The following is a 27365-nucleotide window of genomic DNA, read 5'->3' on the forward strand; positions in this document are numbered from 1 at the left end:
GGTTCTCTTATTTTTAGTGTTCTCAGAACAACACAGTAGTTAAAATTAGAGAGTAAATGAGGCTAATCATTGCCATGGCAGATGATTTGAGATGACAATACTGTTAGGTTAAAAGTTGGTTAAAGACAAGAGGATGGAAGCCAGGAAGGAGGACAAAGTTTTGAGAGATTTATTTATTTATTTATTTTCATGATTTTTTTATATTCATGAATTATTCAATATTCCCATGCCTGAAGACACGCTATACTGACTGCACGTAGGCGCTAGCCAGATTTTCCTCTAGTAATTTCGGCATGAAACTCTACTGAAAAAGAAAATTAATTAGTTCACATTCTTGCATTCACAATGCATCTACAGTAAACAAAACAGCGTGACATTTTTTTAACATTGATTGTAGGCATCGTTCACATGAGTAAACACTATGAACTGATCCATTGCCCTATTTTCATCAGCTGATAGTGGCACTTGTGGGCATGTTCTCTTTAGTGCCATTCAGTAGGATTTTTAACCCCTCTGATTGTTGTAGTTGATGTGTACGTGGAGAAGCATGTATGGAACTTAAAGCATCAGTAATGAAACTTGCAAATTCCATTTTTGCATTTTCAACTGCACGTATGTGTCTTTTAACACTTTACAGATTGTGTTTCCAAATCAGTTCTTGATTTTCCAGCACCCAAATTTACATGTGCACAGTACCATGCTTCCTCTGCTTTGACTCCGACACTTTGTGGCTACAAATCGCGCATTCACTTTATTGCTGTTTTCAGCTTTGTTTTTCTGTTACTGATAAACCTTGTGTAATCTTCGAACTAATTGAGTGTGGATGTTAGTTTAGTAGCTTGTGTTCCTTGTTAAATAAGTCATGTTGGAGCTAGTTCAAAACAAATTGCTGAATTGCTGAAAAGCAGTGCTGCATGCCTTTACAGAAGTGCTTATGGAACAGACATTCATAAGTAATTAAATATAGCACTCAATATAAATCGTTACTGGGCTTGCCACAAGCTGATGAATGTAAGTTGTTAGAGTTGCTGTACTTTTTTTGTAAATACCTGTAAACTTGTTGTCTTTAGTGAAGCCACGCAGCACTGCTTTTCAGCCACTTGTATTGAATTATAAGCACTGGTGTGTTCTTAAATGGTGTTGGGATTCTTTTGTACCAAAATGGCTTTGGAAATACTGTAGTATTTGATATAGAAATGCTATAGCAACGATTTAAGAATGGCTGCAATAGCAAGCAACTTTGCTTCAACATCTCTAGCCCAGGGAGCTGAAGATCCCATTTCAGAGGGACTACGAACACGGCCTGGTGCCATTGCGGGACATCTGGAAGAAAGGCTTCATCCTCTGCATCTACTGGCTGTACGTCACATACAAGGTGATTAAGTGTACAACTGCTGACTTCTTATCCTGGCACTTGGTGTTGTGTTTACCCCCCATTAGAGAAGCTTGTAGCGAAAACGCTGTTGGCCATCTGGTGGTCGGTTTTGGAGCCACACCTGGCGAACATCTGAGAACTTTGCGGCTGCCCCTTGTGTTTGGTGGCAGGAGCATAAGTGTGGTGGCAGGATTTTGCATTTGGGAAATTTTGAGAATTAGTTGGAAAGTCTGATCAAAGCATTCCCAAAGGGATCTTGCTTTATGAGAGAGGATATGTGTAATGTGTTGCTGTTTTAACAAATGCTAAAACTTGGACAGTGCTTATGGATCACGAGACCTGGTTACAATCTAAAACTGACTGTAAAAAGCTTTTTTTTTGCTTATAGTTTTGTAGCTGTGTTACAGCATGTATTTCACATAGTGTTATTTATGCAACTCCCACCTATTCTGTACTCTGTAACTGTTCTCAGTTACTCTGTTTGCAGAAGTATTACAAGTTTTTCTCATGTAATACATAAATTATAGTTTGTACTTTATTTGAGTCATACATATGCAAACATAACACATTTCCTTTTTCTTTCTTTCTTTTTTTCTAATTTTGTACTTTGAGTTGCTTAAAACTTAATCAGTACACAGCTGAACTTTGCAGGAAATAAACTTCTCAATGTCTTGCAGAGACAAGAGATGCAACATGTGTGGTAGGGGGATGAAATATGAGTAAGTGACAGTGACAATAAAAGGGGATGTTAGGCGGGCGTGACAGTACAAGGCAGCCCAACTAAATTCACTTTCTTGATAGAATATATCTTGGGACTTTTTAAAAGTTTAAAAAGTTGATTAGACTAGTACCACTAGGCATCCATGCATTGTCATTACTACAGGCGCAGCTTTCCTGGCACTCACACATCTTGCCCTTTAGAATTGATTGTACATTATTTTAATGCACCGAGGAACTAACGGAGGCTGCAGTCCTCACATTATGTCAGTGGTGTAGCCAAGGTAGTACGCCAAGCACGTACTCCCCTCCCCCAAATTTGTGTTTGTATGCCGGCCACCTAGCCCCCCTCCCTCATACTTCACGTCCCCAATCAACTGCGGGGCCTACTCTGAAAAAATTTCTGGCTATGCTACTGCATTATTTCCTTTAGTGGTGTTGTCAAAGCTAAATGAAATCTAGGAGTAGCAGTACTAGTAGCAAGGAGGCTTGCAGTCCAGTCCAAAGGCATGGGGACTTCGTTTCACTGACATTGCTTAGAGTGTTAGTTACTAATGCAGCAAATAAAATTGGCAGAGAAAATAATCCATACTATTCACCAGCAGTTTTCGTACGCTTAACCAGGACAAGTATACTTGCCAGTTCATCTCGGTTTCAATAACTTTTTGCTTACAATGGTGGTAAGCTTGACCTTGCGGTTAGCATGTGTTGTTGTACTGCTACTATGTTAGGCCACTTATTTGGTACCTCTCTGTTTATTTTCGCTTGGGATTTATGCAATGGGCACATTGACAAGGGGAGGGGTTTATACAATGAAGGTAAAAAGCATCAGATTAAACCATGTATACTGTGCTGTCTACTTGTTACAATGATACCGCTTATGAGAGCAAACTCCATCTTTTGTAAAACTCAACTTGCATTGAATCTTATAAGCTGATGGTTGCCCAGTTCATGTAACATGTCAGTCTCGAGTAAAGTGCTCTTCAATGGTTCCTTGACTACATATTATTGAATTCGAGAAATGCATTCGAAGTCAAAATAGGCTGTTCCAGCAATACTTTGCTGCAAAAAGTACTTCAATGTGTTCAGAAGAAGGAGTTATTCTGGAAGAACGTAATTATTATGGAAAGTTGAAAGCAGATTTTCACTTACTTCAGCCTACTGAAGCGTACTGATCCGAATACCCTTCTTGATTGATGTCAGCTATTGGCCAATAACAGCCGCATATGGGAATCTATATTACGAAATCAAGCATTGAGAAAAGAGTGAGGAGCAGGCTTCCGTCGAAAAGATAGCGTTAAAAAAAAGAAAAGGTGACTTTGCACTCCACCTGCTTTCTCTAAACGCCACGTACAACTGTAAAATTTGTTTGAGATGTTCACAGCAGCATATGCCATCCGCGAACAGTGTTTTTTCACCAAGCCCGTAGGGTGGCCCAGGGCCTCTTTGAACAAAATTTAATAAAAATTTGGCAGTGGAATTTAATTTCTCAATTTGTGCACTATTTAGTTCGCCTACTTTGTCATGTGTGTCTAAACTTAGACTAGCTGCACTGATTTTAGGGTGGACATTGCTGTCTTCTAGTTTTTCAGAAGGAGAGCAGAGAGTGTGGCAGTCTGTCTACAGCAGGAAAAGCCATGTAAGTTCACTACATTTTGGCATGCTTATTTTGCTAGAGGCTTCACAGGAAAGCATTTCGCTCGCAAAATTTCACTTGCAGTGTCTTGGTTACGCTATGGTGCCTGCCTGAGGTCAACAGACTCCACAAGGTAAGGACCACAAGTCCTACCATCCTTTTCTTTTTCTGCTTTTTCACATGAAGCACAATAATTTTTCTGAGTTATTGACTTCACTCTTTTCAAAGTATTTTAGTGTTTGGCTTATGGGAGCCTCTTCATTATTTGTGCCAGACTGTATCATTTTTTTCTGTGTTTTATTTTCCACAGTGCTGAAAAGCATTAATTAGGACATCAATGCATATCACCACATATATTGAAGAGTAATGTTTCTCAAAACTACTGCTAAGCACATAATTTCTGCTAAAGGGATATAAATTAGGACATAATTGGTGTTTAACTTCAGTTCTTCAGTTGGGACATGTATTGTAAAGTGATTAATTACAAGGTTGATTGATGACATTTTATTATTCACCTCAAATCACCCTGCAATTTGTCTTGCAAGTGTACAGCTGGATTACTCATTGAGTATCCAGAAGTCCATCTGGATACCGTGACAGTATAGTGATACCTACCACATCATCATCATCATAATCAGCCTGGTTATGCACACTGCAGGGCAAAGGCCTCTCCCATACTTCTCCAACTACCCCGGTCATGTACTAATTGTGGCCATGTTGTCCCTGCAAACTTTCTGCAGACTTTCTTCTTTTTTGCAAACGCCCACCTAACTTTCTTCTGCCCTCTGCTACGCTTTCCTTCCCTTGGAATCCATTCCGTAACTCTTAATGACCATTGGTTATCTTCCCTCCTCATTATGTGTCCTGCTCATGCCCATTTCTTTTTCTTGATTTCAACTAAGATATCATTAACTCGCGTTTGTTCCCTCACCCAATCTGCTCTTTTCTTATCCCTTAACGTTACACCTATCATTCTTCTTTCCATAGCTTGTTGCGTCGTCCTCAATTTAAGTAGAACCCTTTTCGTAAGCCTCCATGTTTCTGCCCCGTACGTGAGTACTGTTAAGACACAGCTGTTATAAACTTTTCTCTTGAGGGATAATGGCAACCTGCTGTTCATGATCTCAGAATGCCTGCCAAACGCACCCCAGCCCATTCTTATTCTTCTGATTATTTCACTCTCATGATCCGGATCAGCAGTCACTACCTGTCCTAAGTAGATGTATTCCCTTACCACTTCCAGTGCCTCACTACCTATTGTAAACCGCTGTTCCCTTCCGAGACTGTTAAACATTACTTTAGTTTTCTGCAGATTAATTTTTAGACCCACCCTTCGGCTTTGCCTCTCCAGATCAGTGAGCATGCATTGCGGTTGGTCCCCTGAGTTACTAAGCAAAGCAATATCATCAGCGAATCGCAAGTTACTAAGGTATTCTCCATTAACTCTTATCCCCAATTCCACAGGTGACCTCTTATACCTATCACAGGTGGCCTTGAATACCTAAGTCTGTTTCTAATAAAAGAGATAAGCTGGTATATAGCATACAAGGCAAGCTCATTTAGATTTTGTTGCAATGCTTAAAATAGCAATTTATATTACCTGAATATGAATGTTGGCTTCTTTCACACCAAAGCTATTACACTAGAAGAACTATTTTTCATATGTCGAGAATGTTTGCACAGAAAAGGCATCTAAACCGATTGCAAGGAAAATAAACTTTGTTAATGGTGAAACATTGCCAGAATACAGAGGACATCATGTGTCACCTGTATGTGAAATAAAAAAAGAGGTTTATTATGCGACTCGCAGGGAATTATCGAAGACTTTCAAAATACAAAAGAACTTGTTTGGATGTTTGCAGGCATCACTGTAAAAGAACTGAAACTTGGATTGTAATGAAAGTTCGAAGGAATACAGGATTTTATTCTGCAGAACATAATGTAGAAGTTGTGTAGATGTGAGGCAATCGGGAGAGTCTCAAGAGATTATCAAAACTACGTTAAAAATGGCGAAATTAATTTTGCTAACTGACTGATTTCGTTGTGGCTGCCATGCTAGCGAGCTGTATTAGCAAGGCATAAAACAGCATGTTGATCCCATTGGCTCATCTTCGGCATATCTTCAGCCTATTTACAGCACTATAGCAAATTTAAGTTGCTCGTCATTGTGGCATTTGTGACATCACACATAAGCCACTGTTACCAGGCTTTATCTTGATGGAACAATCTTTTCATGCACTTGGCAGTCTCAAGCTCCAATTACCAGCATGCATCAGCAGATGCTTGTGTGTTCCAATGCACTTACAGCACCTACCAAAGGGGTCTGGGTGTTCTTTCTTTTTTCTTGAGAGTTGTGAGCTGGCGAAGTATTGCAAGAATGAAATGAAAAGAAATGGGCACGACATGTAATGAGGAGGGAGGATAACCGATGGTCATTATGGGTTACGGACTGGATTCCAAGGGAAGGGAAGCGTAACCGGGGGCGGCAGAAAGTTAGGTGGGCAGATGAGATTAAAAAGTTTGCAGGGACGACATGGCCACAATTGGTACATGACCGGGGTTGTTGGAGAAGTATGGGAGAGGCCTTTGCCCAGCAGTGGGTGTAACCAGGCTGATGATGATGATGATGATTGTGATGATGATGATGATGATGATGATGATAAAGCATTGCAACAAATATAAAGCCTGTTTTAACATCAACAGTGGCAGTGGCATGCTTTGAGCTGGGCATAAGAATGGCTGAAGTTTGTCTGCTTGCTTAGTGGACTGCACAAACGGAGCATCGTCTCATTATGTTGCATGTTTTTGCAAGAGAAACTGGCAGGAGTTTTGCTGTTATAATGAGTTATCTCTCTGATTCCTTGGTCTTTCGCTTCCAGGGCATCAGCCTCTAGTCTTGTTTCAAACGGCAACATTTCATCCCATGACAGGTGCTCAAGGTCTAGTCAGCCAATGTGTGTAAGTGATGGTTCAGCTTTTTGGACAAGGGTTTGGATCTCTTTTGTAACTTTCAGAGGTTGTTTAAATGAAATTCTCACTTACACACTAATGAAAAGTGGGAGAAAGTCGCTAGCAGGTGTCTCAGTTTGGAGAAAATGTTTTGACAGCTGAAGTTGTTTCTCTAAGGCAGCAGGTGGTCCCCTTTTCTTATCTTTCTGACTAAAAGTAGTCTGGAAGAACAGTGCGGTGTTTGAAAGAAATGTAAAGAGTGCTAGTAACAAGTTAAGTGAAGAAGTGCTCTTTCGTGTAGTGATGATAACAGTGGAACTCGTTCCTGCAAGAAGAGCTTCTTGCTTCTTCAGTTTGACTGAAATGAGGAACAGAGACATAGCACACAAGCAGTGGTGAGAGCACATTATTCACATGCATGGTTGAGGTAAGTTATTGTTAAGGCAATATATTTGTACTCAGATAAGTTAAATCAACATTTCATGAACAGAAGTTTGTTCATAATATGAAATCTAATACTATTATTATAAAAAGAAATGGTAAGAGAAACAAAAAAAACGCTGATGAATAAGGAGGATAAAATTGATAAGAAACTAAGAGGCTGGAGTTAATCTGAACATGTAACTGCCATGCTGAAATTACATTTTTTTTGCATTCTATGGGCTCTACATCACATTGATATTCAGGCACATGAGGGGTTTCATAACCATTGTTAAGCTAGCAAAAGGTATTTTTGACACCTGTGGCGGGGGGGAAGGGGGGGAGAGAGAGAGAGAAGGAGCTGCAGTACTGCTACTGTGGTTAGTTAAAAATAGTAAGGTTGAAAAATAACATTACTTACTGGAGAGAAACTGCTAAGGGGAGAAAAGAAATAAGTTACAAGGTGGTGGTTAGCTGTTCTAATGATGCCTCATCATGGTTTAGTAATGGTAGCTTCAGGGGAGCTTCAGCATCAAGGGAGACGAGGACAAGAAAAGATTATATCCAGGAAGAATATAGTGTCAAGTTTTATGTGAGAGGTGATTCACTTTGAACATAATTAACATTAAAACATGCAATCTTTTGCAACTTCTGTATTACCATCCTGCAATATCGGGCACCAACATTTGGTGGCCATTGGGAAACGAAGCACCTGCTAAATATACATTACCTTAGAGAGCCTTCACTTAAATTGGATTTGACCAAGTAGTTTATGTCCAGCAAATGATGACTGTTCTTTGTGGTCAAATGCTTTTATTGCCAACAAATAATGCGAGAAACCTTAAATTTTGTGTTACCTCCAGAAAAATCCTGTCTCCTTCCCATGCTTATCGACTCAATAGATGATGCTTAACTTTTATTTGCTGAGATTTGAGAACTCTCAAGAGCTGAAACAAAAGACATTCTGCATGGACATGTTTGGCACTGAATTAGCAAAAGGTTGCTTGTGTACTTACCAGTCATATGGCTCCAGTGGCCTTGACATTCTGCTGCTTGGGACAAAGTTTTGGTTTTAATTTCTCACCACAGCAACCACATCCTAATGGGGACTGATTGCTAAATATTTCATTTGGTAATATATAGGAGCACATTAAGGAACCCATCTTGGCAGCAGTGTTGTCACGAAGTTGGCTTTCTCACATACTGTTAAAGTCTAGTGGTTGAGCTTGCTGCAGGTTGAAGTGAGGGATAAATGTCGTGTTATATTCATATTACGAACTGGAATATATGTCAGCGTGTTTTAAAACCCGCAACGTTAAAGAACAGATAGTTTGATTTGTGCAAGTTCAGCAGTATGACTTTATTTGTCGTATGTATGCTGCACTTTTTCCAGATCTACTACCGCCTTGCTCATCCTGAGTGCCTCCCATTCGACAAAACAGCCGATGGCTTGTGGGACGTGGACAGTGGATTTCTCGACTGCTTCTCTCATCTTCATCTAGACAAAGGGTAACAGGAGCTTGTTTGAGTGTACCTCTAACATCTTTTGCGTACTTGGAACTAGCTGTATGTGGGCATCAAACACAGTTTGTAGCAGTCATTGCTCTTGTAGACTGTTGAGTATTAAAATGTCATTTCCAAGAGAAAACCCTTAAATCGCTTGACGTGCTTAAAAAATGCCAGGAATATTGTTTTCTGCTAAGCTTATCAGAATTCGTCTGTACAACCGGCCACAAACTTGGTTCACTTAATTAAAAAGTCAAATCAGTTTAGTCTTATTATTCATTTCTGTGCCAAGTTGTTTTCCAGGAAACCTCCAAAATTTCCAGAATTACAAAGTGGTGTTTAGCCGGCTTGTTGGTATGACGACATGCTATTGCAAGTAGTATTTATTTTTATGTCTTGTTAAAATGTTGCACGATAGGATCACCCCTTCTTGCTTTTCATGAGAACTTGATTTGCAGTGCAGTCGAAAGAGAAAAGGAGAATGGAAGCGTTAACCACTCCATGGCAAGCATGCCACTGCCTGAGGAACTATACAGTAAGTTCCAGTTTATGTATCAATCATTTTTAAGGTGTCTTGAGGACCCGCTTGTGAGTGATCCTTTGTACACTTTCTGTCTCATTCATGCAGTTGTACAAGCCGCCTAGCCGGTGCTATTCCCGGATGTAACGTGGAACTAGCACGGCATCACACGTTAGCGATTACTGTGTGAAAGTTCAAATGTGCTCATAAATTAATGCAGGGCATCAAATTACAAAGGCACTGGGAGAAGGGAGTGTGCAGAGGCTGATTTGCAACGTACACTTCGTATGCCACGGGACACAGTTAGCAGGGCTGGGGTAACATATCGGTTCTATTCCAATTCATTTCCTTCTTGCACTTTGTCTGTGGTATGAGTGGTGCTTCACCTACATTATCATTGGGATTGGCCAGCATTAACCAGCTGGTAATAAGAAATGAGCGAGAAAAATTTGGGGATCTTAGGGGCTAGACTTTTTTTTTTTAGTCGCGACCATACCAAGTGACGTAATATGAATCCGCAAAAAGCAGCGAGAAAGTTAATTGTTATGTTTAATTGAAATGTAGAAATAATGAGGCAGAAGGAAATGAAAGGAGATGGAAAGATAAGTTGCCACGAGTGGGCACTGTGCCCAGAACCCTCACATAATGCGTGCAGTGCTTTACCGATTCAGTTTCCACTGCGCCATCTCTCTGGCAAGTTATTTTTTCATCCACTTTCATATTCCTTTACCTGATTATTTTTGCATTTCAATTAAATATAACAATTCCTGTATGCTTTCTGTGGCTCATATTATGTCACTTGGAATGATAAGAAAGGAGTACTAGTATCAAGCAAGAGCAAGCATAATTGCTAGCTGAGATTTGTTCAAATCAAATCAGTGGTATGTAGTGGTGTCTCGTGGTACCAGATGGTGTCATAGTGTACACCTACATTATAACTGTGCTGCTGAAAGCAGAGTCCCTTCAGCACTGTACGGTACAAGGGGGGAGAGCAGGTTCTCCTGCATTTCTAGGAGAGATGCACAATTGTAAGGACCAATTTGACAACTTTTGGTGGTGCCTTCATTGCACGGCCTTCAACCACCACACTGAGTTCACTGGTGCACTTTTAAGCTTTCTGTGATACAGCCCGCTACCTTTTCTTTCGGCGAAGTGAATTGTCTTTTTTTTTTTACATTCAAAGCCATGCTGCAATTGGCATGCATCTTGAACAGGTTGCATCAAAAGGGCTGTAATTAACTTTTTGTGGTGCGCTTGAGGAACTGAGGCTTCATACCATAACTACAATGTCGACAGCTACCTAATGTACATTCTAGCCCAAGTGGAGCACACAAGGTGACAGGACAGAGACATGACGCTTGTGTGTTCTGTTTGCACTACTCTGTACATGATGTCATACTAACTAGCCTATCAGTCCATCCTTTTCAGCTACATAAAAAAGAAAGTTAAGTGGGACACAAAATGTTAGTGTCAGTACTTTTTAAAGAATAAACATAGGCAATAAAGCACAGAATTTAGTTTTATGTTTAACCAAATTTTGGTGTTTTCTGGCTTAGATCCTAATATTTTTACCATTGAAAGGTCTGAATGTGGTAGCTGTTGAAGCATAGCACACATAACTGGAGCTTGGGCTGCAAAGTCCAGAGCATTGGGCGATACTTTGTGCTCAGCATTGATGCTCGTGGCTGGTTTAAGCTGCTTGGCATGTTACCTAAAGTGCTTTGCTAGGCACTGAGTGAAAGTGTCTTGTCATGTGTGATTACTGCCTAGTATAGAAAAGCTACGCAAAAGGTTGGCGGGTCTGTGAGTGTACTTCATGCACTTCAAGTATGGCATACCTACGTGCAGCTTGTGTTGCGTAGTCTAGCGCATGGAGCAATACTTTGTGTGCAGCCTCGATGCTTAGGGCTGTGTTAAGCAACTTTGTGTGATGCTCCTTGGGCTCTGCTGAGTACTGAGTAAAAGGGTTTGGCATGCAACATTACTGGGTAGGGGTGAGCAAGTAGTGATTTGTGAGACCGAATTGTATATGAATTGAATAGTGCCAAAATCAAATGGAATCGAATCGAATAGTTTTCGAATAATGAACAATCGTTATCGCAATTACTATAAAATGGTCTTCACATCCTAGTAGTTTTAAGGTTAACAAGTTTCTGTCATTACATAGTAGTACTTTATGAAGCATTGTTTATTAAAGCACAAATGGAGCATTAAGAGAAAACAAGTAGTGATCGCTGTGTATATAGCCTGTAAAGTATGGCTACCTAAGCATCGTAGCTGGCTCCACTACACAAGTTCTCATGTTCTATGTCTATACTATGCCTGCGGGAGTGAAAATTTGCCGTACTATTGCTCCAATTTTATATCTAATTGGGTGCAGTTGACGTTGTGAAATATTTTAAAGGTATTAGAAAAATATTTGCATTTATGAATACTGACTATGCAATTTGAAGACAGAATCAAATACAGTTGAACCCGACTATATCGAACCCGTTTACATCGAATTATTCTATATATCGAACAATTTCTGGTCACGGTATAGTTACAATGAGTATATATAGCAAAAATTACGCCTACATCGAACAAATATTGCCGTGACTCCCGATATATCGAACGTCAAGCCGCGGAAAAGTGCCCCCAGAAGTTGGCTTTCCCTCGCGATAGCGGGGAAACCCGGCGGCGCGGCTCCATCCAACCGCTCTCCCTACCGTGACCGCGCTGCCTCGGGCTGTTCGGGCGAGCCGTCGACACTCCCCCTGTCGCGCATAGTGAAGTCTATTATCCTCCCTCTTTCTCTATCATCTTTCACTTCCCCCTCCCTCTCCCCTGACGACGCTTCGCCGTGCTCCCTCACGGGTTGCAGAATCAAGCGTCCTTCCTTTCTTTAGATCACTATCTATCGACACTCCCCAGCAAAAAATGATCCTGGCCCGCCTACAGCGCTTGCTTAGACAGCCAACCAGAGGCTCTTGTACGCTCTTCATGCAAGATGGCGAAAGTGCGAGTTATCTGGTTGCTTCTCTGGTTTATCGTGTTTGCGCCTATGGGCCTTCTCCCGCAGTGTTGCCGTGATGAAGCGGCAGAATTCGCCTTTCGTCGTGAAGATCGAAATCATAAATCGCGTGGAACGCGATATCCCCGCAGCGTGCAAGATTCCGAGGAGCACTCTCAGCACGATTAGGGCTAAAGTGGCCAGACTCGCAACCCGGTGCCCATGGCGCCCGACGCGTACGCACGGCCGTGTACGAGGCGTTCTTCATACGTGCCGGTTTCCGCGTGCTCGGTGATGACTGTAAATTCTGATGAATTGCCGGTGTTGCCGAAGTTTGGAGCGAGCTGCCAAAATTTCCGGGACATTCGAATCAACGGTGGACGAGTTTGTGAGTGCAGATGATGGTGTCGCGACGACGGTAGATCCCGAAACGAAGACTACATCGCCGACATCGTACCGATCACAAATGAAAGTAGGCACGTTGAGGAAAGCAACTACGGTCCTTTGCCCACATCCTCCGAAGTGATTGGTGCACTCGCATTAGTCCGGTGCTTCTGCGCGAATGCGGAAGGTTGCGGCCTGAGCTGCTCGGACTCCTTAGACAACGTGGGGAAGTGCGTGCGTCGCAGGCAGCGAAATTGCCCAAGCAGAAGAAAATGCAGGACTAATTTATGCGAAACTAAGCTAGTTTCATCAATAAAGTGATTTTATAAATGGGATGTGCTTTTATGACATCCAATTATTTAGCAGGCTTATATCGAATTATGCTCTATATCGAACTGATAAGCGTTTTTTTGCGAGTTCGATATAGCCGGGTTTGACTGTAGCACTATTTGATTCGTTATTGTAAGGTTTTGAATATTCGCACACCTCTATTACTGGGAAGTTTTGAAATGCTGAGCAATGCATGGGGCACATAGTGACAAACAATATCTGAGGAGTGCCTCAAAGCAGTGCAGGTATGACTCCAAGATAATTCAGTGATTTGAAAATACTACTCAATGGGCATTTTGTAAAACACGCCTGCCTAGTTCACAAATTCCCGTGAACTTGGCATTGTTGATTTTATTATTTGTGTCTTCAACAATAGGATATGCCAGCAGGCTAGCTTGTTTGATGTGATTGTGCATGTCTCGTGTTCTTTTTGTCCTTCGTCTATTGTTTGTACATCTGAAATCCTGCCTTCGAAAACATTTTCATTACGCTTTGCCTGTATTTTTTTCTTGTGCATATGTGTGTAATATTTACTGACAAGGTACATGGTGAGACCTCTGTTTACTCACCTGAAATCTGAAATTTGTTGTGGTGCTCTTTTGTTTCCAGACAGGTTTGAAGCTGAAAACAGGAGAATGAGTGAGTGTGGTGAGTTGTTTGATTCCATTGTTGCTTCCTCAGAATTTTTACCATCTTTGTACAAGGGACTAAAATATTTCCGTTAATCATTTAACATGCAGAGAAAGGCAGCTCTCTGATGGAGGCTTATTGCAAGACAAAGGCAGCAGGTATGTTTTTGATCTGTGTGCTCATTATTAACTTAAAAAATTAGACGAGGTCAGTTCGTTTCTGGGCAAAACTGCCTCTTGAGTTTTGATGAACTGAGTGCATAGAAAAGTTATGTAGTTATCATTGGGTACAGTAGATGGTATTATGGGTTCTGGCAAGCACCTCTGACTGTCATACTCGAGGTTGCCTACAGAGGAAGCTGTGTAAGGCATTGTTTACGACTTAGAGGCCTGAAATTGACAATGTTGGCGCCGTTATTGGTCTGAAGTTTAAAGCAATAGAATTATGAACTGTGCAATGAACATAATTTCAGGTACAAGATATAGAACAGCCTTTGTACAAAACCTAACAAAAATAGATTAATTTTTTCATTTCTTAATTCCAATATTGCTGGAACTAAAAACAAAACGCCACTACCAGTTGCAGCAAATGATGCTGAATGCAAATCATTGTAAGCCAGCACGGCTCCTTGGCATAACCTCTAACATTGAGCAGCACCTGCGGCATGCTAGAAATATCGATGCCATCGCCTGGGATATGCATCATAGTATCCGCTAGCCACAAGGTGTACATTTCATCTGCTTAGATGCTTTTTAAAGGATTTTAATAAGAAATATAGACAATTACTTACCCTGCATCTTTGCCAACATTGCTTCTGTAGTCTATGTACTACTAATTTATAAAAAAGCGAAATAATATATCTTGCATTGCTCTTTCCCTCTTTCTTTTTTTTATGGAATTGTTTAATTACATTTCAGAGTACCAGCTGCTGTTCATACTGTTCACATTGCAGACAAAAGGGCTAAAATTTTATTAGTGCTTCTTCAAGTATGTATCGATGGCATAAACTGAAACGTGAATAGAAACTAACTGATCAGAATGCTTGTTACACGTAATTACATGGAATTGCGACATGTAATACTCAGTCACCAGTTTCTAAGCATGGAGTTGTCCCAATTGTACATTTTGAAGTGTGAATGAAACCATTGTTATAAATGCAGGTCAACTTGGAAGTAGATCACTGCATTGCAGTAGTATTGTAATTTTTCATATTAGAATTTATGCTGATATAGTACATACCACATCTACATTCAGCAAGACCTCTTAGGCAAAAGGTCTCTTATTTTTGTCATATCCTCATAAAGCATTGGGAATGCTGCCCCACTGGAGACAGTAATGTATATGGCATGAAACTGTTTACGAAATACATGACCTGCGTCAGTGCTTGGCATAGCGTGCTAGTCTGCTGGAGGGCTGTGCAATGTGATGCTCCAGGCTTGTTATGTGCATGTTTACTTTTGATAAGGCTCAGTATTTTTGTTTTTTTTTTGCCTGTCCCTAGCAAAAACTGTGTTCCTGAAGTAGCATCTTGCAATCCTTATCATCGCCTCTTTGGTGCTTATGGGCTTTTTTCAAGATTCCATAAACGCCCGTCGAGTAATTGTGACCAGTATATCACAAAATCATTGTGGAGAGGTATTCAACTAAGCTGAAGTTTTGTGATTGTTTCATAATAGAAGCTAATTTTGGCATAGAGGGATGGGCATGAAGGGCAGGAGGAGTGATAGAGTGTGGAAGGGCGCAGATGTGCTTTGCAGCATATGTCGTGTAGAACTTGCAGATAACTATAAAACACCGGTTCAGAGCAGAGCTGTTTGCATTAGTAAATTTGATGGTGTTGAAGAAAGAGCACAAGCTTTCTATTTCTTCAATATGATGAAATGTTCTTGATTGTTTTTAATTGAGACCCTTGGAAATTTTGCTCCTTGCTAGAAGTGTCGCTGTATGGGCTAACATGAGGTAACGAAGGCACCAGAAGGGAGGGAAGGGGCATTGTTTCAAGGTCAGGTTTACTCAAACTCCATTGGAAACCCATGTATATGCCTGCGTTCATAGAGTAGTCTATAAATGGCTTAGAAATTAAGATAAAGCTGTTGTAAGGAAAATGTGGGCTAATGTGGTTGCTGTTGCTGTTTTTCCTTCTAGCAACCTCATGGAGGTTTTGGCATATCAGACAAACGAGCCCCAAAGGTAGATAGAAAGCTGTGATGTCGCTATGATTGCTTCTTACCACATAATAAAGTGAGCATTGCATGCTGAAACTTAAACACTCACATGCCAAAACCAGAAATGAAAGGCTTTTTTTTTTATCATCTTTGCATCTTGCTTTTAATTTACCCCAAAACATTATTGCTGATATAACTAAAAACATTTTCTTTATTGACACAATACTGTAAAGGATACTACATTGGTTTAGACTGGTAAGACATTCTTTCAAAACTTTATCTCCGTTTGTCTGACCAAGTAGTATTGGTTAGCAGGAAAAAAAATTGAAAGGCAAAGCTTGCCTATAGGATTCTGTGTTCAACTTGCAGTGCTCACGATAAGAATGAGATGTCACAAGTTATCAGTGCATTTTCGCATGCTTCAGCCATTTCTGTACCAGAAAAATTCCCAAATGTTTCTGGGTTGTACCTTTGCATTACTTCAAATGCAAATCTTTTGCATAGTCCTGCTGTTTTGGTAAAATAGTACTAGGCAGAAACTGGAAGAGTCCACGTATTATGTGTTTTGCAGAGTGATATGCACAGTACTATAATGGTATTGAAAAAAAAGTAGGGTAAACCAGCTTTGTATAACTTTGTATAATTGTAAATTTGTTGATTTTATGCATTTTAAATATATCTCTAGTAGGCAATGCCCATCGTTAAATTGGTAAATGTTATAAATGGTATCACTATAAGTGACCTGCACTGAATCCTTACCGATAGAAAGTGGACAGTGTGTTGGAGTACTTTAGCTACGGGTGTTAGCCCTCTATGGTCAGACAGTCTAAAATGTGGTCAATGTCTCGTATGCTTTTATAACTGTTGTAGGATGGGGACAACTACACGAGTGGATTTCGATTAGGCTATATGCATTTAACTAAATTGATGATGCCAGTGAGCACCTGTCATCCCAGCTTGATTACTTCAAGAAGTGGAGCAGTATTTACATATAAAATTATAGTGAGTGCTTGGTTAATTATCTAAATTTTTCAAATCAAATTTCAGGTGTTCATTTAGGCCAGACATTTAAATTGCTGAGCAGAAGCTAGCCAGTGTACAAGTCATAGTAGGAATGCTGTAGGAGTCGAGTTAGCAGAAATGTTGAAATTAATATCAGCTTCAAGATGGGGTGTGCAACAGCAAATTTTGCCTTGAGGTACATCAGCACTCCATACATAATGTTGTCCCGAGAAGTTTTCAGAGACAATTGATGTCAAAACATAAATGGTTAGATAGGAAGCAAGCAAATGGAAAAAAAAATTGAAATTTTGGACTTGTGATTAGGTGCCATGTAAACGACATTATGGAAAATGTTGCATGTTGTCTGCCTGAGTTTATCTATTGCATGCTGTCCTTACTGTTGTGCTGCTGCTGCTTTGCATGTAGATGCTGCAGGGCAGAGGTCACCCAAAATACGGACTATGTGGAAAGGTGAGGCTACGTTAAGTGCTTGGCATGTTTGCACACTTGGCTTGCTTGCTCTGAGCACATTAACCCCTTTCTGTCGTTGAAAACCCTGTGTGGCCTCTGCCAGTCATACGGGCCACTGTGAGAGGTCTGTATCAGTGAATCAGCTCATTTTCTATGCGTGAAATTCATTGGTTTAAAGCCATCTTGCCAAGGATACCAAAGTGTTCAGATTGACTGAAGGCTTCGTACCAACTTGGCAGCTTCAACATGTAGAGAAAGCATTGTAAGACAGCCATGGTTTTGAGATCAGCTCGAATTGGTAATTGGAGAGCTGTCACTAGTCAACTGTAAATTCAACAGGTGACCGCAGTTTTATGCGGTATTTCTGTGATGGCCAAAGTACGCAATGAAGCACTTAGAACTGTCTATCCAATTGTTCAACAAGGTGCAAAGTCTGCTGTGCCTTGTTTTCCTTTTCTTTTTCTTTCAGAGCAGCTACTGCGGCAGAGGAGAAACAGCGGAAGCAGCAACAACAGCGAGGAACATGGTACTTATCTCCCTGACTAGGCGTCCAGTAGGCCTCACATGCATAGCTGTAACAGCTTGGGTTTCTGATTGCTGCACCGTTCTAGCTGTTGCAGAAAGTCAGTAATGTGCTTTTTCTTTTATTTTGAATTTCCAAGCCACCGCATTACACAAATGCATGCACGAGTGTGACTAATGGGTTCTCCTTTGTTTCATTCAGTCTCTTTTTCTTTCTTACCAACTGTTGCCCTTAGAGAAGGTGCAAGGGCCAGAAATGTGCATGTGTAAGTTTGCATAAGCTTTTTACAACTCACAAGCTCTGTAACGTTGTGTAACATAACTTCATGGTATGCACTGTTCTGTCCTACTAACGCCACCTCTCTTTCAAGCTGCAAGGTGTAACAAGGCTACATTGGCCACATTCTGACATGCTGCAAATGCCGATTGTTGCATAAGTGAAAGAATTATCTATGGATGGCTGTTCTGACTGCGCTGCTTACTTTTTTGTGCTCAAATTTTGCACTGAGGTTGCATTTCATGGTGCATTTTGTTTAATGCATTGTTTGAATGCTGTTCTTGCCCATATTGTTCAGGGTAAATTGTAGGTTTGCGTCATCTGTTGTGATGCCAGATAAGAAATGTTTATTTACTTAGTAAAGGAATGGTGGGACATTGCATGTGCCATGTTATGACCTTAATGTGTGCATGGTTCAAGGGAACAGCAGGTATATATTTAATGCCAGTGATATATCTGTTCGTGGGCTGAGTAAAAAAGAAAGTTACACGAGACATTCTTCAACAAGGGTACTATGAAACAGAGAACAGTGAGGGAACTTCTAGGTTACATGTTTGCAGAATTTGCTCTTTAAGCTCAGATTAATGCTTCGTTTCACTGTGGTGGGCACAGGTTACAGTGATTTGGCATTGTTAAAGGGACCCTGAAACCATCTTGGCAATTTTCTACAAACGTACTGAATCGTTAGAGTAGGTCCTTCTGATCATTAATTGACGGATCCAAGTGCTCCGCATAAAGCGTGTAATTTATTATAAGGTTTTAAAAATGTACATCGCTGCCGATCGCAGCACACTGCTTGGTAGAATTTTCAGCCTCCCCTAACCATACGACATAAATCACCCATATGACGTCATGTGGGCGAGCTATCCAATTGGCTGCCTCAGGGCGCATCATCGATAATTTTTCCACCTTTATGGTGAACAAATGATGTTCGTAATAGTTGGGATGTAGGTAATTTGTTTCTATAAAAAGAAAGTAACAGAAAGAGAATGCACAAGAACAATTTCGCACTACACTTGAGCACTTCCGGCACACAGCAAGCGTCATCTGCTTGTGTTACAATGTGCTCCATTTTTAGAGAGCTCCGCGATCAGAGTCGGTCTCAGTCTTTTCACGAGCACTGTGATTGGACTTTGTTGCGTTGTGGACTGCAAACATAGCGACTGGCAATATGTCAAGCTGGGACATCATGTCCCTCTGCATGGCAGCAGATGAGCGGACTGGCTGCAGCGCATGGGACTGCCGCTATCTGATCGGCGCCAGGATTTGCGCATTCGCGACCATCACTTTACACCGGAAGATTGCTAACGCAATAGCGTTTCGCGAGTCCGGTATTAGGGCAAACGCAAGCGCAAGGGGACAGGGCCTGGCCATGTCCCCTTGCATGTTTTTCGCAGGATGAGCAGTAGCGCAAATGTGAATGGTCTGCATGGTGCAGCCACCTGGTGGCACAGAGCTCAACCACACACAGTAGCAGTAACAAAATGCATTCTTCTTTGCTGCTGGCATAAATTTTTCACAGGAGTGTAATCATTAACACATTGTTTTTGTAAATGTTTAAAATGTTTTACACTTGGTTAAAGCAATATTAGCTCTTTGTTTGGCTGGTTAAGCTCTGCGCCAATGGGTGGCTGGACCGTGGAGACTGATCAGGCGGCTCACGTACGTCTACGCTAAAGTTCCTTCATCAGCCTGAGTTTATGCCTCCACCAGTTCGTCGAAAGGCCCGGCTAGCCTGTGGATACCGAAATACCAGACACGTTCAGCGCTGCGACAGAATGCTCGCAACGCATGCGGCTTCGATAGCTCTTGCTTGGGGTCGACTGCCAAGCAGCTGGCGGAGAGTTTGGAGAGGCATCGCGCGTGCGCTCCTGGAGAACCGGAAGTCGACAACACGACTTGCCATCATGATGCAGAGCCAGTGAAGGCGGAGCTTAGCCCCGATCACTCAGCGAATGAGTTGAGGGGTAAATGCATGTCTATGGAGGAGGGTAACTTGTAATCGTCCATAGCTCTCATAATATGAGATGTTTCACTTAAATTGTGGTGCGAAGCATTAACTATAGCTGTACCCTACGCGTCTACAAAGTTTGTCCAAACCGTTTCAGGGGCTATTTAAAGGAAAATGTTTTTCAGCTCAGTATGGACATTGCATTTCTTTTTATCTCATATTATAGTGGAGTAGTGCTGAAAAAGTTTGTTTCACTCACTAGAACACTGCAAGTCCTCAGAGTAATGTCACATAACTTCAGGCAGTCTGTTATCGCAACCTTCTTATTTCAGGCAGCCTATATCCTCTGCAGGCCTGAAGAGCCCTACTGAGGTGGCACTTATTAAACTGCTATTACTGCAGGTAGACGAAGTAGGGGTATATGAGGGTCACAATTGGTGTCCTGGGGAAAAAAATGCAGTTGAAACTGGTAGAGGATTTGATTGAGCAATAAGATTAAGGAATTAATAGGTGTGAAAGGGTTTTGCTTGACGCTAGGCAAGGAATGGATTAAACTGGCTGATGGTAACAGGGGACACACACGCGTGTGATATGCCATATTGTTCATGATAGTACTTGCGATATTGCATACGAATAAGTCTTGAATATAACAATACAGCTTAAGCCTATTGCTTTAGTCATTAGCCATCTTAAATGGATGGATTGCACTGTGCTTTTTCAGCTTCGGTTCTCTGTATTGCCTGCTTTGTCAGGTGGCCTTGTTCGTCCCAGCCAAGCAACAACTTTCATTTGGGCTAGTCCTATCACCTTTGTCACCATTTTTCTTGCTTTGGTTTAACGTGATGTTCTTCCATTGGCAATGCATTGTTGCTTCTCGAAGCCGGCATAACTTTTTACACTGGCGACCAGAAGCCATTTCGACTAAATCAGTCTATAAGACCGGCATACTGCTTGCTGACACTGTGTATATTTGCTGACTTGTAAATTAATTGGTTTGTGTAGCTCCAGCACCTTTATGAGCAAACTACTGAGAATCAGGGTTGTCATAGTTTTTATCTGGGAAATGTTCCACTAAAATGGCATTTAAAATATTCTAGTATTCCAGAAGAATCTTCATTGGAAATTCACTGCGAATCTCCTAAGGATAATTCTCACAAGAAATATAATCAAATATAGCAGGGAAACACTTTTATATAGCACATACAGTGAAATTCACTTAAATGGAACTCGAAAGGACAGACGAAGTAGTTCTGTTTATTTAAACTTTAAGCGAATGACACAAAAACCAAGAACAATTATTTTATAGAAAACCATCAAGGTGTTTTAATTTCACTGCCTTGAACTAGCTGATGTTGTACTCTGCTTTGAGTATCATTGCGTGTGCTTGAGCCATGAATTCCTGATTTAGAGGCAATCTCTACTGCTTTCTTTTCCAAATGGGGCAAATGATTGAAAATGGATACTGCGGTAGATGCTTAAAAAAAAAAAACTCAGGAACAGTACTTTTTCTATTTGTTCAAGTTGAGATGCGTAGGTCTGCATCTGATCCTTCGAAAAGCTGCTGTTGTCAAGAGCGTATATCTTCTCTTCGTCCTTCATTATCAATGACAGTTTGAACTTCAGAACGCAAAGCTTCCCATCTTTCGTGACATCTGTCTGGCAGCTAGTGCTTTGTGCTCGCGCTTTTTGACTGGCCCCATCACGAGGCATGAAACGTGAAAACTAAGCAATGTGAACGCCTCATAGCAGCTGTTGACACCTCAGCTAGAGTGCACTCAAGCCACAGCAGAGCAACTGCCTTATGAATTGGATTTTCTTGACTGTTTTGAATTGCCACTTTACATGGTTGTGAGACTCTTGATGCTTTGTATGCAATTTAACAGCGCAGATTTGTTTCTAGTTACGGCTACCAGGAGTTCCCAAAAAAGATGTTTTGTTTAAGCGTAGTTTGTTAATATTGTGCCTATGTGGGTAGCCACATAGCAGCCTTTGACGCCGCTGCTAGAGTGGACTCCAGCCACAGCAGACAACTGCCTTATGAATTGAAGTTTCTTGACTGTTTAGAATCACCACTTTACATGGTTGTCAGACTCTTTATGCTTTGTACGTGGTTTAATGGCACAGATTTGGCATAGTTTCGTTTAACGGGAGTTCAGAAAAAAAAGGTGTTCTGCTTAAGTGAAGTTTGTTAACATTGTGTATATGTGGATGGCCAGCCAAAGTTGGTACCCTCCTTCCTTTAATCCAGCATTTTTGTTTTAAGTGAGTTTCATTTCTTTTGAGTGCACTGTATGTAAAGCACGACAGTGATGTCAAATTTATTGGAAAAACGCATCCAATATATGTCTATTGTATGGAATTTCTTTTAAAAAGGTAGCAATGTGTGTTACAAAAGCTTTCAAATATGGGCCAGTCAGTCGGTGCTCCTGGTTTGCTTGCAACAGTCTCACTAAAGCAGCATAAGAAATCCGCTAGAATTCACTAAACAGTATTAAGGAGTGTATCATAAGCATTTGTTCTGTGCCTTCAAATTCATATGTTGTTGAGAAGTGTTCAGGTACTACTTGAACTTGCCTTAAATATATTTTGCCATTGTTTTGACAGGGGAAAGAAGCTACTGGATCAGGGATGAAGAATGCACTGACCCTGCAGATTGCTCCAAGTTAGTTGATTATGCCTGTTTCTCGTTTATCTTTCTGTTTCTTTAATGTCTTGCAATTTCTCTTCCTCACCCTTTCATTTCGCCACCTATTATGTATACTATGGGAAAGTGTAATGGCAACAAGTTTAGGTATAGCTATATTCAGTGACGCTCAATATATTGACACGTGTACTTGTCTTTATCGGGCGACACGTTTTGCCGCCTAACAAATGTTATCGCACAGCGCGGGACGCGCCTGCATGTATCCGAAGTTTCTGGAAAGTTATCGATGCTTCTATCCGCTGTCTGTTGTCGCCGAACCTTGTGTTATCTGATTTCATCGTTTGACACGAATGGTGTAGAACTTTGTAGAAGGCATGCGGGTCCCAACGATTAGTCTGGAACATTCGATGACTGCTGTATAAAAGCCGATCCGCTTGACCCGCTAATCAGATTTTCGACGATCGACGAGCGTGTTCGCCGCTATCGTTGTGCTTTAAGTGTAGCCTGTTTTGTGGGCACAGGTTCGCCCAATAAAAGTTAGTTTTGTCGTTCACAGTATTGCTACTGTGTTATTCAACGTCACCACCACGTGACAATATTCCGTACAAGCTCCGCTCACAATACCGGATTCCATCTGTGTTCTGTGCCTGAGGTAAAAAATAAATTCTAATGACTTTAGGAAGCATCGTTTAAATTAAAACCTTCCGTTGTTTCTTAATATTGTAAAAGATTGGCAAGTTTGAAAAAAATAGAAGCATGAAGTTAACAAATCTGAAACTGTACACCAAAGACAGATATTGTCACATTTCTGTAATTTGGATATGTTATAGCATCTCAAGTGGACAAATTTGATATGTAGAATTATAGCTAATGTGAGATTGTTGCAATGCTTACGATGGTTTTGCAAAAGTCCTATTCACAAATTAGCATCACATTTCAGATCAGAGAATAATACAGTAATTTTGTTCGGCTTAGGTGTATTATTAGGTGCAACTTGCAAGATTATGACATCTCTTTTTATTACCGAGTTAGAGTTGTAAACTTGGTACCAGAGTTTTTTTTTTTTTTTTCAATTTTCAACCATCTTTGTAAAAGAATTAATGGCCTAAATAAATACCTGCTTCTTACAGTCACTAGGTTCAAACTCTTTCATTTGTATGCAACAAACCTCATGAAGTTCGCTGCCGTGGTTACCGAGAAAAACAGTTTCTCCATTCCCATATATTTAGATAGTATCCACCGAGATAAAGCTTGCTCTTATGGAGGTGACTTGTGCTAGCCGTAGGAAAGCATGGTTATGAGTCTATAGGTAAAGGTAATGTACAGGGTATTTAACTGTACGAAAGCATCTGTTCAAAAGTGTTTGTGACACTTCTGTGGCATTTGTTGCCATTTGTGTATTGTTCCCTCCCCCCTAGCCCTGTAGGGACCCTAAAGATACAAACAAGGATGATGATCATTGCATAAAGAGCTGTTTGCCAAAAGCTTTACTATTGAGGAAGGAATTAGTGCATAAGAAAGTTACTGTATATATATCCTGTTCTGCATTCTGCAGACTTGTTTACTCATTCATTTGCCGATAATATAAAGCAAAAATATAGTGTTGTGTCGTTTGTTTTACTCATTTTCTTTCCTGACCTGCAGGCATGGGCTAACGCTGGAAAAACAATGGGATGCTATGCAGACTTGCGTGCATGATGGTTCTGGTTAGTATGGACTTTTCACACCTTAATAGGAACCTATTCTGTAAGAAAAGTCTGAGGCATTCCCACTTTGACTTTTCTTTCCAAATTACATATTTGGTCTAATTGATGGGAACTCGAACTTCCAGCGCGAATATCACTTTATTTTTGTCTCATATATGCCATCCAAAATTGTAGTGACCTCGAAACTAAGTCATTGTACGCTGACTTAGTTATTAGTTGACTTAGTTGCTATTAGCCACACCACTGTAGCTATTAATTGCATAGGCCACTTGGTTTACTGTTCTACATCAAAAGAAGATATTCAGGCACACGTGCAGAAAGAATAGGGAAAGAAAAATATTCAGCTTCTAATACTTCTTTTTCATCCTTGCAACTCCAATGTTATTGTCATGCTAGATGTTTCTTATTGCAAAAAAATTGCATTATGCCTGCATTTGTTTCGATTTTACATAGGTTCTTTTAGTTTTACGTCTCCATGCAGCCATAGGCTGGAAAAGAAAACAACTTCCTAGTTGCTCTGGGAACTAGTTGCTCTGGAAGTTGCCTGATTGTGTAGTACAAGCATATTTCTTTTAATCTAATATATCACTGTTACCACAAAGCTGTGTTTGCTGTTTGATATTGAAAGCAGTATCGTCATAATAGTAAAAGTGATCTGAGAGACACAATATATGCGCCCATCTTGTAAACAATTTAACTATGCTGCACTCAACTGTACCTTGTAAACATGCTAGCCATCCCTCATAAACGCACTGTTTGAAGCCAGTTTATAATGTAATGAGCACCAAGCCAGAACATTTGTGCCACACTTAACAGCAGAAGTTATTTCTTTGTATGGATTTGAGCGACATATGAGTTTATTGTAGAAACTAGGTAATCATACTAACTCATAGCTATGAGGCCTAAGAACGAGTTGTTACAAAAGACAAATGGGGAACAGCCATCACTGTTCATTGTGGCAGCTGGCTATTGTTTCGATAGCATATTGTTCTTGTCACTAGCACTCTGTTTTGTACTCTGAGCTTTATGTGTGCTGTTTTTGTTGTGCTTTTGCAGAAGCAATATTCCTTCAAGTGCTGAACAGACGGGTCAAAGTGGAGGACATCCTTTACTCGTTGCTGATTGGCCGGCCAATAGTTGTGGTGGGCAGGCCTCTCAGTGCACATGAGGTTGCTGCCAGTGCCAAGGTTTTGGCTCTCTTCGCACCCCGGCGGTTCGGGTCAGTTGACAGGTCACTACTTACTCTGATTGAAGGCAACATATAACATTACCATTAGAGAGACAGACCACTACTGTTAAAAGTGGGAAACTAGCTCTTAGCGATGACCTGTGTCCACTGTATAGCTGGTAAACAGTAGTAAGCCATTGATAGTAAGAACATCTTGTAATAATTACTAAATCACATTTGAACAGGAAAGAAAATGCAACCTCGCCAGTATTTTTACAGACAAATGCATTGATCCTACTGCATAATATCACTTCGTTGGTGTAATAGGTAGTACTGCATTGATTGTAAGAATTACTTTATTTATTTATAATAGTATGTACATTGCATTTAAATGCAAAGGAAGATGCAATTTTGTGGTGTTTATTTTGTTGCTGCTGTATTTGCTGGAGTGTGGCACTCCCTCTGTTTAGCCCTGTCCCGCCAGGCCATATCTGCTCCAGAGATTTTCTCTGATCTGTTGTCTTCCACAAGATGGGCATTCTTCACTTGCAATTTTCTCAAGGGTTAAATCAATTTTTGTCGCATCTGAACGAATTCTAATTTTCTCGTTTCAACTGCACATATTGTATGTCTAAGTTAGCACATTATTTTCTTCTCTTGTCACTCCAACAATTATAGATTTCAGATGGTTTATGCTCTTTCTATGAACTGATGGATATTTTGTCAGACAGTAATCAGCTGCCAAAAATTCTGTAACATACCTTTGTCTTGTGGACTTAAAGCTTAGTTTCGCGCATCTTGGCCGACAGGTTGTGATTTTACAGGCTGACTTTTTGTGTTGTATGCACTCTCAGACGTTTGGCACTAAAAGGTAAAATCTGGGCAGCAGGTCTAGGGAGCCAGCTGTTTTTATACAGTGCAAAGAAACAAGGCGAAGCTTCCTTGTTGGCACGAAGCGAAGTGGTTTGTGTTTTTCACTTGTTTAGTCATTAGCTGTTTGTCCTTTTGACGTTGAACTTGGCACATCAATCAATCTATCAACGTTGCAAAATTAAGAGCATGGTGGCATTAGGTGAACATTGTTGGGGAGTGCTGCAAAACTAACTTGCGGGAGTTTCATGCTTAATAAATAAATCAGTTCTTCATAATCTGCAAGGTAGAGGTAGCTTATGAACGGAGAAAAGATTGTAGATTTGGTGCTACTTTCGAGTTGATAACAATTTCTCCTTTCATTTGATGCTCCTTTACGTGGTCTTTATATGCAGTGATTTCCTGTGGTTTGAGGACCAGAGGTTTGATTCACTGGACAACTCGTGCTTAAATAATGCAGCAGTAATTGGTTATGTTGACGAGCATCGGACCAAAGACTTCGGGCTACCATCTTCAGTCAGGGTGAGTGAACTTGGCTTGTTGCATTGAAGCCTTTGCTATTATAGAATAGACAATTATTGACAATGCTAGAAAGTCTTAGGCGAAAGGTACTGTTTAAACTATAAAATTAGGTGTTGTTTTGATTATTTCTATCAGAGGCATTTCTGCAATAACCCTGTCATTAACACAAGCCCCTAGCTGATGAATCTTCGTCATCTTATATCAATGAACTGTTTAGTTCTGTGGACAGTGCTGACTCTCCTCTGTGCAAGAGCATCCATGTCATGGCATTCGTGTCTGGGCAGTCATGTCTTGGCATTCATGTCTTGACAGTCAAAGCTGTAGTGGCTGTGAGAGCTAAATGTTGCTTACATTCTGAAGCCTGCCTGTATTTGTGACAAGGCCTCTATCTTTCTTTCTTTATATAAAACTTTAAATGTACAGTCGAACCCGACTATATCGAACCGGTTTACATCGAATTATTCTTTATATCGAACAATTTCGGAACACTATATAGTTACAATAAGTATATACAGCAAAAGTTATGCTTACGTCGAACAAAAATAGCAGCGACTCTCGATATATCGAACGTCAAGCAGTGGAAAAGTGCCCCCAGAAGTTTGCTTTCT

General features: G+C 40.7%; 1 protein-coding gene across 9 annotated transcripts in view; it reads left to right on the forward strand.

Annotated features, from left to right (window-relative positions):
* Positions 1–27365, forward strand: part of LOC126522761 (uncharacterized) — a 53094-nt gene that overhangs the window by 14459 nt on the left and 11270 nt on the right. For 3 of the 9 annotated variants that reach the window (XR_007597523.3, XM_050171558.3, XM_050171559.3), the window contains 16 exons: positions 1259–1375; positions 3677–3731; positions 3813–3861; positions 6608–6686; positions 8491–8606; positions 9062–9138; positions 13439–13477; positions 13570–13617; positions 15605–15649; positions 17053–17097; positions 17567–17623; positions 17856–17885; positions 22452–22509; positions 24136–24197; positions 25254–25416; positions 26631–26757. Coding sequence is in view for 8 of the 9 variants with exons in the window: in XM_050171558.3 (XP_050027515.1) it covers positions 1259–1375; positions 3677–3731; positions 3813–3861; positions 6608–6686; positions 8491–8606; positions 9062–9138; positions 13439–13477; positions 13570–13617; positions 15605–15649; positions 17053–17097; positions 17567–17623; positions 17856–17885; positions 22452–22509; positions 24136–24197; positions 25254–25416; positions 26631–26757 (1167 nt within the window). In the remaining variant the exon portion in view is untranslated. The remainder of the gene's footprint in view (positions 1–1258; positions 1376–3676; positions 3732–3812; positions 3862–6607; positions 6687–8490; positions 8607–9061; positions 9139–13438; positions 13478–13569; positions 13618–15604; positions 15650–17052; positions 17098–17566; positions 17624–17855; positions 17886–22451; positions 22510–24135; positions 24198–25253; positions 25417–26630; positions 26758–27365) is intronic. The other 6 variants (XM_050171562.3, XM_050171561.3, XM_050171560.3 and 3 more) reach the window with 6 other exon arrangements.

This window comes from Dermacentor andersoni, chromosome 6 (assembly GCF_023375885.2).
Source record: "Dermacentor andersoni chromosome 6, qqDerAnde1_hic_scaffold, whole genome shotgun sequence".
Taxonomy (NCBI): domain Eukaryota; kingdom Metazoa; phylum Arthropoda; class Arachnida; order Ixodida; family Ixodidae; genus Dermacentor; species Dermacentor andersoni.